We start from the raw sequence: 10697 nt of genomic DNA, 5'->3' as shown, positions 1-10697 counted from the left end.
TTACCCTCCGGAGTGAGAGCTTCGAAGGGTTGAAGGGTGTAGGGGACCAAACAACTGTTTCTTGAAGTGCCCCTCTGCATCATCACTGCAGCGCGAACAAACATGGCGGTGCCCATCTCACGGTATAGATCACGATCAAGATCATTTAGAAAGGTTTTTAAAAGACAAAACACACTCATTTACACATATTTGTGAATTGGAATATCAGATTGTTCATGGTAAGCAAGTTTGTGAATATTTTGAATAAAAAAACAAAACGAAATAAAATAAAATCCATCTGTCATACAGTGTTATTGTGGCTGCTGTGTGTCACGTGACAAGCATGATGCGTCGCCATGGAAACAGTAAGGGGAAACGTTCTAAAATAACAGTCGCCTTAAAAAAACTCACTCTGGGGGGACCGCTAGAATATTTTAAACTCACCACTGAAAGGGTTAAGTAATTAAAATGTGCTAAAACAGTCCCCTTTAAAAAACTCCCTCTGGGGGGACCGCTAGAATATTTTAAACTCACCACTGAAAGGGTTAAGTAATTAAAATGTGCTAATTTGCATACATTTGACACAAGGCATTGCAAAATAACTAAAGCATATCACCATAGAACTTCACCAGTTATTAGTTAATGACTTACATCAAGCGTCTTTTCCCTTGAAATGTTAGCTTGTTTTGGTTAATTTAGAAGAAATCTACAGAAGCAAACAGATGAGGGTAGTAGGCTTAAAACAAACACCTTAATGTGTATTTTGGAAATTTCCTTTCCATTAGAGCAAAAGAAGACATGGAAGAAAAATAGACCAAAATCTCAAAATTGAACAGCACATGAAGAAGCCTTAAACAATAACTTCATAATTTTGATCTCAGGCTCCTCATCTAATAACTATCCATTTTATTAGTATGTTTTATGCTGATAGATCTTAACAGCCCTCCCTCAAAGGTGAAACAAAGTTCTTGCCACCATCAGTTTGTGTGTGTGTGTGTGTGTGCCTGGTACAGTAAGTGTAATTACAACAACATTGTGAACTGATTATTTTGTAGACATCTGTTGAAAAATTAAACAACATGAAACAATTGGGAGAGTGAGAGGGAATTAAAATATATTGGTAAGTCAGAGTTGTGTATATATATTTAACATTTTGCTTATAAATAAATAAATAAATATGAGAAGTGCCCTTTTTTCCACTTGAGCCCCTGTCCCTCAAAATGTCTGTGCACGTCCCTGCACCCTGAATTTTTTTTACCTTGTGCCCTCTAAAAAATATCAACAGGAATTTTAATTCAGAAATCATGCTCATAGAAAGTGTATTCAAGTCATTTTATGTATAAATTGCATATTAAGGTATTTTTAAATAAATGAATGGATAGGACAAAAATGGGCACCATGTAATTTGGCCTTGATTAAAAGTCCCCAGTTCTGCTCCATCTCAATGCTGTCTTGGAGACACAATAGAGATATTAAAAAAGATTGCATTTGTGATTTTTCTTTCCTAAGGGACGCCACTGTGAGTGGCAAAGCAGAACTAATCTCACAAAGTGTAAAAATATACTATTCTGTGCTGTTTGTTCCCTGGAGCTGGAGAGTCTTAGGTCTCTCTTTGCCATGAGGCTTATAAAGATGACTGTCTGCTGTTGACACGTTATTTGAAAAACGTATCTGGGGGCAATGTATTATTGACTTGTGGGCTGTTTGAGAAGGTTTGCCTGAATTACTGAAGGATTAGATCAGAGCATGTGGCCTCCAAGGGTTAGTCCCCTGAATGATTGACTAGGGAAAATTAGTTGAACCTGACCTCCTTTTAATGGTTCAGAAGCTTGCCATCTTCCAGTCAAGATTCCATTCTCCAGCTCTTGATCTGTCTATCTCTGAGGCATTCATCTAAGCTTTAATCTGGATGATATGACAACTTCAGGGATGGACAGCTTGGCAATCTAAGTGGTAGTGCAGGAAGCATGTGTCTCAGACTTTCATCAGACCATCATGTGTAAGGTGGCCGTAGAAATGCGTGTGGTGGAGTTTAATTGTCTGTGCAATGACTGTGAATTTGATATGTGGACTTGCACACTATGATTACTTTTATTTCTGGCTGTATTTTCAGCTTGAGTCTGTGAGGATAGGCTACAGTTTGGATGTTCAAGTGGATGATGTGGTTTTGGCATATTATTGAACATACTCAATATTGTGATATTCAGTATTTTTACATTTTCCATACACAATTTGCCACCATGATGCTAGGGTATTTTGGGTGGATTTTAAGATTTTTCTGGCTGGTTACTTCCTGCTCTAGGTTTATTTATTTATTTATTTAAAGCCCATTCAGAAGTGTGAATGAATGATATTCTGGTCTCTAGATACACCTTGGGTCTATAGGTGACATATAGCTATATGACTTATTACATTTTCTGTTATGTTAAAAAACACTGTAATTTCTTCAGCCAGTATGTGTTCTGCACATCAACACTCAAATGTCAAGTGAAAATACTATTTAAATAAAAAAATATATATTTTAACATTTTCTATAGGGATTATTATTAGGAGAGTATTCACTGTTTTCAGTGTGTGTAAACGGTCTGCTTGGTGAGTGTATGGCTTCACACTCTCAGAAAAACAAAAGTACCTTTAGGGACACAACAGCTTGTCACTTGTCACCTTTGTACCTTCTTTACCCCTAAAGGGTGCATATTAGAACCTTAGAATAGTAATATGTACCCTTTAGGTAATAATATGTACTCTTATGGTACTATTATGCTATTTGTACTATTTGTGGTACTATTATGCTATTTGTACTATTTTTATTAGGTACAAAGGTGACTGTTTGCAAGCTGCTGCACCCATAATTTTGCACCTTTATTGTTTTCACCCTTAAAAGGTAGATTTTTTTTTAATTAAAAAAAAAATCCTATTCTTTTAACATGTAGGGCTAGGGGGTTTTGTTCTTAATAATAATAATGTGATACGTGCCTTAGCAAACATGACTAGTAAACTACAAACACAAGAGACCCTCCCTCCTCCTTCAAAAGAACTTTGAAAAATACTTGACTAGAAAATTGACAATTCATATGCTAATTAAACCCTTTTGATTCAATGATTGAATTTATCAAAGATTTGCAAATACACATTGTTGATCCCAATGTCCTAAAGTTGTCAATAATCAGGGAGAATAATCAGTGACTGAAAGCAATTTTAGTGTCAAGGCCTCCACTGTAATTAGCTTCAATCCATCACTGAAGCGAGTGTGTACTTTTAGATGGTGGGCCATAATTACGAGCTGTCTCGGTGACTTGCCGCATCTCACAATCTAATCATAGCTGAGCTTCCAAAACCCCCACCTGCCCTCATACAAGACTCTGGGACCACACTTACATTTATACGGCACATTCATTTATAATTATAACCCCTTAAACATTATTATTATTATTTTTTCAATCAATAAGGTTCTGATTGTAATTATGGTGATTTAAAAAAATTCAAAACAGCAAAAAAAAAAAAAAAAGACTTGAAGCAGCCTACATGATCCAATGTGCATTTCCCAAAGATGCCCTGAATTCGCTGGGTTAATAAAAGGCTTTCTGCCATTGTTTTTTCAGATTTACCAGAATTCCAGTTGCTTTTCATCTCCACTTTCTGTCAAACATTGACCTTTTCTTGCATTAACCTTATTTTATAGTAGTCACACCATTTAAGAGCCAGCATACGATCAATCTACAATAGATTTGCCCCTTCAAACATTGATAGAACCCTATTGATACCCAACTCCTACAAATAACACTTATTTCCTTTGACTTAAATATCATTGTAGCAGAAGTGTAGCAGGCTTTTTCGTACAAAAGATCACTGTTCACAATGGCTGACATGTATTTTTATTCATTCAATATTTACATTGCTATTACAAAATATCTGACAGACCATAAACTTACTTTGACCATAAATTTACTTCAAAGGTGTCCATTGCATGTTTTCTTTTTTTCAAAGCCGAACAAGTTGTTAGGACTTGATGTACAAGTACAAGACCATGTTGAAAACACATACAGCAGGAGTTATTGTGATTAAAAACTGTACAGCATTTACATTCCATTATATTTGCATGAGCACATACTGATAAAAGTATTGATTACATCCTGATTGGAAAAAAAACAGGGGTAATTAAAAACAAAAAAGGCAGTAAAACAACATACTGTGATTCTTGGGTTGGAAATGCACATCATGAAAGAAATGCGGTTATAAATATAAACTAAGCAAGTAAATCAGGGGTCGGCAACCAAGTTAGGAGCAATAAATACTATTGAAGTGTAAGATTTTAACATGTGCTAAGCACACAGCTCTGACAAACCATTTACCACCTCCCAGCTTTTCGGTGTAAAGCCCAAGATAAGTATAACAATAAATAAAAATGGTCTGCACTCTAAGGTTCTTTACTCAATTTTCAATCATGGAATAAAATGTCACAAAGGTTTAGTTCAATTAGTTTTTATAAAAAAAAAAAAAAACATTATCACCATGATTTTTGGAGATATTCAGCACAGTATACAGAATCCTTCACATTCCACACACAAATTATAAGTTTAAAACCCATTCTATGGAGAAAAAAGAGCTTCAGAAATATATAAGATTCTCTACTATTTGTGTGATACACATTAAATAATTTTGATTTTGTGATTAATATGCTATGAAAAATGTTTGACATTTTTCCATTAAATTCGAATGAATTGTGTATGCATGGCACAATGATTAACTTCATGACAATAGCACTTCATGAAATCTCATTGAAATGTCTTCTATAGGATCTACATGTTTAGTGATGATCAAATTGTAATAATATGCAAGTAAGGGAGTAGAGCTGAAGTGTGTAATCTTTATGCCACTAGTGTCACTGAATAGAATTGCAAGAATAATGACTGTTTCAAACAGGTTTCCCCCTTTGTCTTCCATTGTCAAACAAACAAACAAACAAACAAACAAACAAACAAACAAACAAACAGTTATGACCCAAACTCACACTAATTGTTGACTGGCTTGTCTGGCTAGTCGGTGGTTTTGATAGCTTCACAGCATTTATAAACATTAATTAGCTTACTTGTAGTTTGTGTAAGCTGTGTCTGCATAAGCTGTGATAGGATAAAGTATTTTGACACTGAAAAAAGTACACACTTCAGCATTAAGATGATTCACATGCATGGCCCTTTTTTGAACCATATCCTTTTCTTTCTGCTGACTGCTTCTCAAATGATCACTGAGAAAGAAATACGATTTTTCTCCCACAAAAGATGATTTTAAAATGTCCTTAAAACTAGATTATTCAGAATTTGAGCAAGTTGATCCAGCAGTGAATATCTATGGCCATGTTTAAATGGAACACAGCTTTTACAATTGGAGATGATTTTTTTTTTCCACAAATGAATTGTGCTTAATTTTTTTCCAACCACAAAAATGAACGGTCACATGTCAAATCAAACACCTACTTTAGTGAACAAACTAGACAGTAAAACAAAGACACAACATTATATAGCTCAGATAGGTTTGTGTACTGGTGATGTACAAAAAAATAATAGTAATAAGTAAATACAAATACTATAGACATACATTGGCTGCAGTGTTGTGAAGTACCAATGTAACATGAATTATCATTTTTGTCATGGGCTTCAATAAAACTATTTAATTCCTATTTACATTGTCCTTCATAGTCGGTAAGTCAAAGGCATTCATTTCTGTTTGCTTAAAGGTGCACTCCGTTTTTTTTTTTAAATAAATGTTATATTCTTAAAAACATTTTACACATAAAGTAATAACTCAAAAAATGATGTACTGTATGCTCTGATAAAAGTTGTGGAGTGGAGTGGGTTGCCTAATGGGGCAGACATGTCGAGATCACATGACCAGACAAATACTAGTTTATTTGGCTGTTATCATATCATTAGCTCATGAAATAATTCTCAATCAAAACTGACCACAAACAGCACATTTCTACAAGAAGCATTGTTAAGTGAATAATTCTGCTTAAATGAATAGTTAACCCAAAAATGAAAAATAAAGAAAAATGCTTAAAATTTACTGACCCTCAGGGCATCCAAAATGTAGATGAGTTTATTAATTAATTGGAACAGATTTGGAGAAGTTTAGCATTATATCACTTATCCATCCATCACCAATGGATCCTATGCAGTGAATGGGTGCCGTCAGAATGACAGTCCAAACAACTAATTTAAAACACAATAATCCACAAGTAAGCCACACGACTCTAGTCCATCAATTAACATCTTGTGAAGTGAAAAGCTATGTGTTTGTAAGAAACAAATCCATAATTAAGAAGTTATAACTTTAAACCATTGCTTCCAGCTAAAATACATGTCCTCTATCCATAATATTGCTTTCTTGAAAAAGTTGTCTCCTCTGAATCAGGAGAGAAATATGCACAAATCAAGTAAAAACAGTTCAAAACAGGCAGTGGATTTTGATGTAAGAGGACAACAGGGGATGGACTTTTTAACTGAACGAAGCTCTATTATGGATTATTGTATTTTGGCCAGAAGCAACAGTTAAAAATGCCTTTTCACTTCACAAGACATTAAATGATAGACTGGAGTCGTGTTTTGGATTATCATGATGTTTTTATCAGCTGTTTGGACTCTCATTATGATGGCATCCATTCACTGCAGAGGATCCATTGGTGAGCAAGTGATGTAATGCTAATACATTTTTCTAAATCTGTTCTGGTGAAAAAACACACTCAAATAAATCTCGGATGGCTTGAGGGTGAGTAAGTTTTCAGCAAATGTTCATTTCTGGGTGAACTGTTCCTTTAAATTGCATAATTCTGCACTCCAGACCCCTGGGTGCCAGCATATGTTTAAAATGTGCAACATAAAAAAAAACAAACAAACATTACTGAGTGCACCTTTAATATCTCCGTGTTCTGGCTTTATAAAACCATAAATTTTCACCTTATGTATTTGTCTTTACAATAGCTATCACTTAATTAACAAGTTCTCTAACAAATAAATAGATTGGTGATTAAATAAATACTTGAATAAACAGCTGTAAGCATTTTGTAACCAGTTGCTTGCCACTAAATTGATATAATGATGTAATTACGACATTCAGGTCTCTGCTTGCATAAAAGTCTTTGTGGCAAGATCCAATTACTGATCATCTCAAATTTACTTCAATTCTACAATTAATCACATACACACTCCAGTTCCAAAGAGAATAAACATATGTTCGCACGTGCACTCCACTGCCTGAATTAATGAAGACACGCAAATAAAACATTGATTTACATTCATTTGAACCTCCATTTTCTGTAACGAGTTCTTCCGCTCTGTCCTAAAAGCATGGTTTTGTAAATCCCTCATTTTACATGGCGTTGAAAGATGGCACTAACCTCTTGTGAAATCCTCCATCTCTCCTCCTCTATGCGTGCAGTGAATAATGTCATCAGCAGTGCAATATCTTTATGAAAGCCTTTCTGAACTCCACATTGAAAGTGGTATATATGATGGGGTTGACGGCACTGTTCACATATCCCAGCCAAGTGAAGGCATTGTACATTTCCAGTGGCACCACGCAGCTTGTGCAGTGAGTTTTCAAAATGTGAGTAATAAAAAAGGGCAGCCAGCAAATAATGAAAACACCTGCAACAGAGAAAATAAAGCTGAGGTATTCTGAGGACAAGACCTCAATCTAGGACTTTTATATTACTCGTGCTCGGCATACGGCTGAGGAATACTTGTATAAAATGACAGCATCGTGACCTCACCTAGAACAATAGCCAGCATCTGAGTAGCCTTCTTTTCTTTATGCTGGGATATCTTCCTCTTGCTCATGGGTTTGGTCACTGTAGTTCGGGTTTTGCTATTGGGCAGTGCCTGAGTTTCAACAGGTTTGGCTTCTTTAGGGGTCTGGACCTCCTTGGCATGCCCATTTTTCTCATCTCCATTTGACTGACATTCACCGTGGGAGGGAGAGGCATGGATTGGGCTTGGGTTGGCCAGCAGGTCGACGACCAGAGTGGATGCCAGTTTCTTTTTCTCGGGAGGGCTGGTGCCTGCCACGATGTCCACTCCCACATCACCACCTTGGTGCAGGACCTCCCTTATCAGTTGCTGTTGAAGACATGTTTACCATTAGTTGTATGATTATACTATAAATGGCATGTACTAGTTTATTTTTAATTCTAGATTTGGTTTATTTTTTTGTATATATTTTAGTTAATATTTGCACAATATAAAATATATATGATAAAAAGCAAAGAAATATAATTCATGTACAATACAGAGAGAAGCAGAAAAACCTCTACATAAAAATAAATAAATAGCATACAAAAAATATATAAATGTATATTGCTGAATAATGAATAACAGCATATCAAAACAAACAAAGATAGTATAAACCAGAAACAAACATTATAAGATACATGAAATACATTAACATCAAGAAATAAGGAAACAAGATTATAAGGCAGCAATAAAATGGTCTTTTAAGCATCTTTTTTTTTAAACATTAAAGAAGAACACATGGGAACACTTTAGTTTAGGGACCAATTCTCACTAAAAACTAGTTGCTTATTAACATGCATATTACTAGCACGTTGGCTGTTTATTAGTTTTTATAAAGCACATATTAATGCCTTATTCTGCATGACCATATTTTAGATCCCTTAACCCTACCCTATACCTAAACTTATCAACTACCTTACTAACTATTAATAAGCAGCAAATTAGGAGTGTGACCTGACATTTTTTTTTATTTCATAAACCATTCCATAGTTTGATTCGCCTACATTTTTATTCAGTATTGACCTTCACAACTGAGAAATTTAGGAAGGGTGAAAATCTGAGAATTGACAAGTTATATAAAAATGAACCTGTGAATTTGCTTTAAAATGTCTTAAATTGCTCTGAAATATTCCCTTAATTTGAATATTTTTTATAAATGAAAACATATATTTGACAGAAATTAATATCATGTTAATAAGAATAAGCATTTGAAGTTTCTGAAATAAAGAAACAGATGAAATATATGAATTTGATCGGGTTGCAATACTAACAGAACGTTTCTGAAGGACAATTTTTTTAGTAGGAAAAATGCTTGTCCAAACTATATTTCAAATTGAAAGAAATATATAAATTAAACTATTATAAAAAGTTAGAAACCAATATGTGGTAACAAGATGCCTAACTCTTCTCATTATACAGGTAGATGTATTTTACTGCTAACCCAAACCGTTTGTTTACTCCATCTCTCGTCAACAAAAACTCCCAAGAATTTTGTTGTTGACACTTAAGGCACTTCAACAGACTCAACTGTAATTTTAGATAAAGCCTTGGAATACTAGTAGTAGACCATCATAGGAAAAAAGTACACAGTACGGTACACATCAAACAATATTGAAAATGATGTTACGTGTGAAAATAATAGGGCATTCAAGCTTATTTGCACTAACCTGACAGCAGTAATCGGTGACCTTCTCATTAACTATTCCCATTTAAAGTAGTTGCTAAATCAACGCTTGTTTAACACAGGCAGACTGTCAGCACAGATGTATGACTCACAGTAATCCAACTATAATCCATCTGATGTGATATATGACTCACAGTAACCCAACTGTAATAAACATGCAGTTCGTGAAGGAGAAGAATCCAAAGAGAAGAGATTTCCTGTTATATTTATTCACTTACATTTATTAACTTTTTATCCATTATAAATAGTTAAAAATGAACATGCTAAATATATTTAATAAAATTATAAATGAAAAGAAAAAGAAAACATCAATGACACATTCACTTAATATACATGAAATAAATACTACCTTGACTCAAGTCCCTACTATTCTTTTTTACATTCTCCATTACATTCCTAATGTCATGATGAATGATTTTTTAAATTGCAATTTTAAGGGCTTTCAATACTAATAGTGGATGTATATAGTGGTTAATAAGAGTGTTTAATAATAGTGTACTTTGCACAACCAGGGTTATCTTACTCATAGGTATTCAAACATAAAGTGCCCACATACATTTTTGCACGTTAGTCAGGTCCCTAAAGCGACATGGTGATGGAAAACATATGGGATGGGAGAAAAAAAAATATTTGAATGCTTTTACATTTCTTTTAAAACAGTTTTATGTTCCCTCATGAAACTCTCTGTTCACTCGAATAAAACTTCTAAGCAAATGTATAGAAATATATAGTTCAGTCATGAAAGAGCTAGATGGCGCAGGCTGACGGGTTGTTAATGTAACTGATGATATTCAGAGAGTTAAAGGGGTCATATGATGCGATTTCAATTTTCCTTTCTCTTTGAAGTGTTACAAGCTCTTGGTGCATAAAGAAGATCTGTAAAGTTGCAAAGACTAAAGTCTCAAATCCAAAGAGATATTCTTTATAAAAGTTAAGAGTCAACCACGCCTACCTAAAACGGCTCGTTCTAACACGCCCCCACATGTCTACTTCACGATGTGGGAAGATTTGCATAACGCCCGCCCAAATGTTCACGCAAAGAAAGAAGGCATAACTTTTATTCTCACTGTAGTATTGTTGCTGCTGCCATATCATGAAGACGCTGTGTTTCGGTGTGAAAGCGAAACTACTTTGTTTGGCCTTCCAAAAGAGGACGATATCTGCTTCGTCATGCCTGGAGCTGATCCGTGCTGGTCGCTGAGGAAATACATCAACGTCACGCTGTGGATCGCCGGATCGGCTTTCAC

General features: G+C 34.8%; 1 protein-coding gene across 1 annotated transcript in view; it reads right to left on the bottom strand.

Annotated features, from left to right (window-relative positions):
- Positions 1–6754: 6754 nt before the first annotated feature.
- The window catches only part of LOC107664308 (D(2)-like dopamine receptor), a 54593-nt gene continuing 50650 nt past the window's right edge, over positions 6755–10697 (bottom strand). Inside the window, exons 7-8 of the mRNA XM_016454836.1 lie at positions 7748–8093; positions 6755–7622 (exon numbers count right to left, since the gene is read on the bottom strand). Of these exons, the coding sequence (XP_016310322.1) occupies positions 7426–7622; positions 7748–8093 (543 nt within the window). The 3' untranslated portion in view covers positions 6755–7425. The remainder of the gene's footprint in view (positions 7623–7747; positions 8094–10697) is intronic.

This window comes from Sinocyclocheilus anshuiensis, unplaced genomic scaffold (assembly GCF_001515605.1).
Source record: "Sinocyclocheilus anshuiensis isolate Anshui unplaced genomic scaffold, SAMN03320099.WGS_v1.1 scaffold339, whole genome shotgun sequence".
In the NCBI taxonomy this organism is placed as follows: domain Eukaryota; kingdom Metazoa; phylum Chordata; class Actinopteri; order Cypriniformes; family Cyprinidae; genus Sinocyclocheilus; species Sinocyclocheilus anshuiensis.
Note: the sequence above shows the minus strand (reverse complement) of the source record. Positions and strands in the feature narration are given on the sequence as shown.